This window comes from Diospyros lotus, chromosome 15, assembly GCF_014633365.1.
Source record: "Diospyros lotus cultivar Yz01 chromosome 15, ASM1463336v1, whole genome shotgun sequence".
NCBI classification, from domain to species: domain Eukaryota; kingdom Viridiplantae; phylum Streptophyta; class Magnoliopsida; order Ericales; family Ebenaceae; genus Diospyros; species Diospyros lotus.
This window is the reverse complement of record NC_068352.1, coordinates 4,347,049-4,354,974: the sequence shown is the minus strand read 5'-3', so window position 1 is coordinate 4,354,974 and position 7,926 is coordinate 4,347,049. Positions and strand designations below refer to the sequence as shown.

At 35.1% G+C, this 7,926-nt stretch overlaps 1 protein-coding gene across 1 annotated transcript; it reads left to right on the top strand.

Moving 5' to 3' along the window:
* The first annotated feature begins 2,931 nt into the window (after positions 1 to 2,931).
* Positions 2,932 to 4,056, top strand: LOC127792309 (calcium-transporting ATPase 7, plasma membrane-type-like). Its single transcript, XM_052322763.1, has one exon. The coding sequence runs from the start codon at positions 2,932 to 2,934 to the stop codon at positions 4,054 to 4,056; it is 1,125 nt and encodes a 374-aa protein (XP_052178723.1).
* Positions 4,057 to 7,926: the final 3,870 nt, after the last annotated feature.

The window sequence follows — 7,926 nt, the reverse complement described above, 5'->3', positions numbered from 1 at the left end:
AAAGGCACATCACTTTTTCAAGAAGGGTTCGGTTCATTCTTTCAGCTACCCCATTTTGTTGCGGTGTGTTCCTAACAGTTTTATGCCTAAGTATACCCTGAGAGTTGCAATATTCATCAAACTCTTTGTTACAGAATTCTAACCCATTATCTGTTCTAAGAGTTTTGATTTTCCTATCAGCTTGATTTTCTATTAAGATCTTCCATGTTTTGAATTTCTCTAATGTTTGATCTTTTGTTTTTAACAGAAATACTCACACCTTCCTAGTAAAGTCATCTATGATAGAGAGAAAATACTTGTTATCGTCATGAGTGGGAACCTGGGAAGGTCCCCACAGATCTGCATGTAAGTACTTAAGGCATGCCTTTGCCAAATGAGTTCCCTTATGGAAACTCATCTTGTGTTGCTTGCCTAGCACACATGATTTACAAAAATCGAGGGACTCAACAGACACTGAACCAAGGTATCCTTGGTTTGACAGTGCTTGCAAACCTTTTACGCTCATGTGACCAAGTCTCAAGTGTCATAGTTCTGTCTTATTAATGTTAACATAGCATGCAGAGTTTGATTTAACAGAGGAGTGAAAACAACCATTTAAAACATATAAACCATTTTTCTTTGAACCAGTTAGGATTAAATCTTCTCCTTTAAAAACATTCATAGAACCATTTTCAGCTTTGTAAGAAAATCCTAACTCATCAAGAGTATCGAGAGAAATCAAATTTCTTTTAAGACTAGGTACATATCTTACATCAGTGAGTGTTCTTACTTTGTTGTCATGCAACTTAAGAGTAATATCTCCTTTACCTTGAACACTACATGAATGGTTGTTACCCATATAAACTATTTCACTTTCCCTGTTATTAAAGTTATGAAACCAATCAATATTAGAACACATATGAAAAGAACAGTCAGAATCCATAATCCATTCATTTTTAACAAAACAAATAGATACATTAAGCACATCAGCTAAATAGTTAGAACTACTTGCTGCCACAGTTATATTACAGCCTATTTTCTATTTTTTCAAATAATCATAACAATATTTCTTTATATGTCACTCTTTTCCATAGTGGTAACATTTCCATTTTGTTTGTTATTGTTTTCCCTTCTTATCTTTCTTTTTTCCCTTTTGCCCTGACCCATTAAATTGTTCAGCATTCCCTGTATAATTTCTTTTATTAGCATTTCCTTTTACAAACAAGTTATTGCCCTTTTTTCTTAGATGTGCTAAGTTCTAGTTCCCTAGTCTTAATACCAGAAATAACAAGTTCCATACTAGGGACTATACTAGTATAACGTAAAGCATGTTTTACAACATCATAATCATCAGGTAATGAGTTTAACAAAATCATAGCTTCACTAGTATTACCTAAAACCTGATCAGTACCTCTTAATAACAAAGTAAGTCTAGTAAATTCATCGATGTTTTCATCCATGGACTTAGAGGTATTCATCTTAAAGTTAAACAACATGCCTTTTAAATAAAACCAAATTTGGAGTAGACATTACAGAATATAAGATTCTAATCTATTCCAGAGATTAAGGGGTAGAGATATACAATCAACCTTACGAATTATAGAATCACCGAGATAGAGGAATATCAAATTGAAAGCCTCTTCTCTGATTTCATCAGTTCGAGCTAGCTGCTCAGGTGACCATTTAAGGCCATCTGGCTCAAGTGCTATAAGCACTTTGTGATGAGAAAGAAAAACCCTTATCTTTTTTTTCAACTTCTGAAATCCCTTTTTCCATCGAATGTACCGATTTCAAATAGGGTTGATGTCATTTTCGTGTTGCACAAAAAATGCCCAAAAAATAAACCCTAGATTACTGACTGAGACTTGTACAGCAAACACCCGTTGACAAAGTCTCCTCAGAAAAACCCTAGGACTTAAAACAACACCTTTACAAAGAAAGAAAGGAAACCCTAGATTTCGGGAAAAAAGAATCAGACACAATTTTGACTCAGAAAAAACCCTAGGATACGCAAATTGGAAGCTCTGATACCATTGTTACGAATAAAACAAAAATAGCAAGTCTCCTTACACAGTCAAAATCAAGCACTGCTGAAACAACTATAATGGCCGAGAGTATAAACACAACACAGCAAATATTAAAAATAACATAAACGAAAACAAGAGGCACAAGGTTTATAGTGGTTTATCCCAAATAGGGGCTACGTCCACTTGAGCTCCGGTGAGAAGAGCTCGCTCCACTATATGATTCAATCCGATTACACTCATACACAAGACCAAAACAAAACAACCCTGGTTCTCTAAACAAAACGCTCAAAACCACTCAATACAGGTTAGGAGCTTACCTTAAACGAACCAGAGAACACATATGAATAGAGATGAAGACGAAGACTGTACAAAGGATTTACACAGAGACAGAGTAAAAACCCTAAAATGAAAGACTCTCGGCCAACCCCTTTCTTTTCTTTCATCTTCCTCGATCACTTCATCAATCTCGAGGCGCGTGATAAATAATGCAACTGGACGGCTACGATGGCAAAGGATAAAGGCAACAGCAACGACTCAGATAAAATCGTGCGAGGGATGATCTGCAGCAAGCTACGCGACAAAAGACAAAAGGCAAAGGACTTGGGCTTGGGCCAAAGGTGGCTGCCAAAATGGCCCTCCAGTGGGTGCCCAAAGGTCACCCACGGTTTCCAAGTGGCCCCCCAACCTTTGGGCCTTATTTGATGCTTCATAAAGAACAACACTTTCAAAAGCAATAAAGATCACAATCCCAATCCCATAGGTGTGAAGGACACAGTCGAGGAGATAATGGAAGAGTTCACAAAACTAATGATGAAGCAAGGGTTCAGGTTTTATCGCTTGGTTGCAATGATTTGCTTATTGATCTTTTCTTCGATGGGTTGCCTTGGGAATCTCTTTGTCTCTAGCGTATGCAGCAAGGAAACTAATGGAGCAGTATCAAGCCAAAGTCCAAAACCTTTCAGCTTCTGCAACATTGGGCTTGATCACCACCGTTTTCTTGGGAAAAACCAGTGATTTAATGAACTTGAATATGGAAGCATATAAAGAATATGGCATAGATATCAAGCTGGTTGTAGATGATGATCTGAACACTGAAACTTTAATGGCCAACAACTCTGGAATTCACATGGAAGACGGAATAGTGATCGAAAGAGTATCAGAATTTCGAAACCTATCCAAAAGTGACCAATTAAAGATGGCAGATCGGATCCGTGTAATGGCCGGCTCCTCCCCGTCCGATAAGCTACTGTTGTTGCAGCGCCTGAAGAAGAAAGGCCAAGTCGTGGCTGTTGCAGGAGCCTCTTCCAGGGACTCTCCGGTGCTAGAAGAAGCAGATTTAGGCTTTTCAGTGGGTGAAAATGCTGGAGAATTGGCCAGGGAGGCCTCGGATGTCATCATAATGGGCCATAGATCTGTCACTAATATCTTCCCCATTTTAGGGTTTGGAAGGTGTGTCTGCAAGAATATCCAAAAGTTTGTGCAGTTGCAACTCACTATCAATATTTCTTCCTTCACCATAAACTACATTCTTCTACTTTCCAACATGCGGGAGCCAATTGGGCTTTTGGAGCTCTTGTGGGTTAACCTAATTATGGACATTTTTGGTGCCTTGGCTCTAGCACAGCAATCACCAATTACAGAGATTGCGGTGGACCGACCAAATTTGGGTGAAAAGGGATCTCAATATTTAACCAAGAGGGTGTGGACAAACATAGTTGTTCAAGCTTGCTACCAAGTCACTGTTGTATTGATCCTTTACTTCAAGGGGAAATGGATTCTGGGCACAAATCAAAAGGTCTTGGAAGCCATGATCTTCAACTTTTACGTGACCTGCCAGGTCATTGTATTGATCAATGCTAGAGGAATCCAATGTGGAAGAATGAAGAATAACATGTTTTGGGTCCTTGTTGCGGCTATGGCTATCTTGCAAGTAGCATTCATGGAGATTATGGCGGTTCTCTCTCATATGGAAAGGCTGGATCTCAAACAATGGGCTCTCTGTGTGGGAATCGCAACGTTCTCTTTCCCCCTTGGATGGGTTGCCAAATAGAAGGGCTTCATCATGTGCAGCAGATGATGATGACGACGATGTGGGTTTCTAAATACGATATATACCTTTGTAATTATATGTAAACAAGTCGAGATAATGATGTGAAAAGTTTAAAAGCTGGAGAATGCCATACATAAATAATGATGATGATGATGATGATATAGGCGTTTCCAAATATGATATTTACATAACAATGCCTGTTATCTTTTTTTCCTTTGTCATTATGGATATAATATATATATATATATAAGTCTATGTGATATTTACATAACAATGCCTATTGGAGAGGTTTTCAATGATTTTCTCCTCAAAATTTGACTTAGCAAGGATTTGAAGCTAGCGTTGGAGATGGCCTAAGCCTATTTCTTTCGAATCCCTATTATTATTAAAATCGTATCAAAATCCGCGACAAGAATTAGCTTCTTTGTGAAAGTAAGCCTTAACGTTTGGAAGCTTGATCTTATCGTTTGGAAGAATATTATGTCAAATTTAAAGTAGAGCGCACTGGTTTCCTAGTTTTCTGTCGTTGGTTTGACTTGTATTTATAGTAAATAGTAATATTAAATAAATCATTAAATTATCTCTTTTGTTTTTTCTTTAAAATAACCAAGAAACACTACAAAATAATAATAATAATACCATTTTCTAACAGAAAAATTTAACAGACAAAAATCATCATCCAAGCCCATTTTACTAACATATAATTTATATATATTTTCTTAAAACGTGTGGGATAAAAGGAATTTATAAGAGTGATTCTATTACACAAGAATTTTCAAAAAGATTGTTGTATATATCTTAAAAACAGAACGTCGATGTAATATCCGATGCAAGAGGAATTTTTACTCTTAGAAGAACGTGTCGGCATATTTCGATTTACAATCAGAATACCTCTAACTCTACTTTCGCATTCTTTTAATGTTATTATTATTTGAGATCTTATTTGATTGAAAAAAAATATTAAACAATATATCTACTTTAATTAACATTCTGAGTTGTGAAAAAATGAGTTGATAAGACTCTTGTAAAACCCTAAAGTGATTTAATTAAGTTCCTAGGCCTAAATTCATCTCGACATTTAATTTTGTGACATTAAATGATGTAAAGGGACTGTAAATTATTGGGTCGTTTAATGAGATAGTCTATTAAAAAAATCTTGGGATTAGATCTACTCTTTCATCCAGAATTCAATTTTCTATTTAAATAGAAAGCTGCGCTTATTTTCTCCATTGATAACTTTCATATAATTATTAAAGACTGGAAAGGAACACTTAGACAAAATACATAAATTTTTTTAGTATTAATTCAATCTCAACAATGTCTACCAACATTTCACACGTAAAGAGAAGATGGGCATTGCTTCCCTTTGGGGTCAAACTGAAAAACCTGTTCTTACATAAAAAAAAAAAGAATGCATTTCGGTATAAATGAATGCATTTCGGTATAAGTTTCCGAAACCAACAGTTGCTGATTTCCCCCCCAATTTCAAATACCAACAAGACATATTTGCATAGCCCTAAATGACATCCATATCGTCCTATATAATTAAAATAGGGTTACAATCGCTTTTAATTAAGAACCTCTAGCAGCAGCCAACACACCGAGTCTTAAGCCAACATTGTCAGTTGGATTCCTCTAACAAGTGCAGAAAATCAAGTTAATTAACTTACCATCTTCTTTAATTTAAGACAACAATATTAATTTAAATGTCACCATCTTCTTTCTAGCATGCCCAAACGTATAGAAATGATTTTCATCCTTAGTTTCCCAGTTAACTTACCATCGCACAAGCACATCATGGATTGGTGCTTTGTTTGCTTAATTTCTAGAATAAAATGTTGTTTTAGTTTAAGGAGTCAAACATAAGGAGAATATTAATCCATTTTAACTTGAATTACCACAAATTCAATTCCCACAAATTTTAATGTTCAAAAACCACCAAGTAAATATGATTAATATCAAGGGCAATAATGAACTGATTACCACAACAGAAATATGAATTATACCTCATGGCAATTTTTTATTGAGCCCTTCGGAAAGCAGGTAAATTGGCATCCACATCATATATTCCCTCTCCACGCATTACAATATAGTCAGTCTTTTTTTTTGGATTTTCTCCTGATAAGTAATAATACGACACAACAAACAAAACTTATAAGGCCTTAAGGTTATCAACTATTCTTAATTTAAGGCACTCATTAAAATTTGATTAAACGTTGTTTGTTAAAGAAATATATGGAGTTCATTTGTCATGGCAATAATGAATCTGCTCACAACTGACCAATATGGTCCTATCTAGCACTAGAGGCAAGAGTCCAAACCTCTATAAGGCTGAATCCCCATTTTTTACAACTTTAGAGAAGCTGTTATATATCTTCTCTGGAGGTGGTACAGAATTTAAAACCATCAAAACTACATTAAGAAAGACTTAACCCCAAAATAAAGGTCCCAACGTCTCCACCTAACCATAGGTATGTAGTGCATTTTCTTTATCAGTCAGTCATTGAGTATGGATAGGATTGCAGTGCATTTTGTTCGACAAGTGCTGATGAACAATTTATGTCAGTATTAATTAACAAGTTTACTATGTAGCAACATCAAAAATCATAATAATATTTGAGAAGAAGATGATGTGGGGATCAGCCAAGAGACCATTTAATCATGAAATAGAAGAGATTAAAAACCAAAAAGCCTTTGGGCCTTACTTTTGAATCATTTTCATCAAAGATTTCCCCAACGATTTCCTCAACCACATCTTCTAGGGTTACTATCTGTTTCATCCATGTAATACAAGAAGAAATGAGTGTTTTAAAAATGGAAATAAGAAACTGCATCCATAAGAATGCATGAATAAGTGGTAAAAGGCCGATCTATGCTGTATACACATACACCAACTGTTCTGCATCATTAATTTTTAGCATATTTTACTTCATGCATTTACTATCTTAATTGTATGATGATTAAACTGATCAAGTCAGATGAGGATAGTTTTTTAAGATCAAAAGATGAAATCCCTCACTCGGCCATGTAGTTCAACTCCAAAATTCTTATAGAGGGTTAAATCACAGAACTGAATGGCAGAATTCAAACATGAAATTTTACACCGATTATATAGCAGTTAATTTAAAGATTTTTAAAAATTAATACTTGTACGACCTCAACTGTTAAACTATGCCTTGCGGTACTTAAGGAAGAGAGAGAGGCTGACTGGGTGCACGGCATGGCAGGGACAATTGCAGCCTCTTTTGTTGACCTTTCCGGCCTTCTGCCTCTGGCATTGGCTTCCGTTCCTAGTCATTTGCTTGCGTGCTGCTGTCACAAAATTCATCAACACTTTCTCTCTAAAAAGGGCTTTTGGGTCCTACAAGAAAAGAAAAAAAAAATGAAAAAAAGGGAGGGCCATGAAATCAAAGAGATCATAATTGTGAAAACTGTGACTTTTTGTTTAGTCTATAATTAGATAAAAATATAATAATAACTGAGAGAGAACATGTTCGCTCTGAAATTTTGAGTCTAAGTAAAATTTTATATAAAATTTTTCGTATTTGAAAAAAATTATATATAATAAATATGAATAAAATTAGAATTTTTATATTTAAAAAAATTACATTGACTCGATTCATCAAATGAAGTATTTTTCATAATATTCATCATCTCTATCTGATCTTACAATAAAATAAAAAATATTTTCAAACTCGTCGTTAAAAAATAAAAAATTTAATAAAAAATTAAAATTTACCTATTGGGTCAACCTAGTCGTTGATTAGCAATGGGTACAACCCTCATCGCTGATTCTGTCACTAAAAATACCTGTCGCTAAATTTCAGCGACACCATTTTTAGCGATAAAAAAGTACCCGTCACTAAATCT

What these genes read in the sequence shown, in the direction of transcription:
- LOC127792309 (XM_052322763.1), top strand. Translation starts at nt 2,932, where the DNA reads ATGGAGCAGTATCAAGCCAAAGTCCAAAACCTTTCAGCTTCTGCAACA.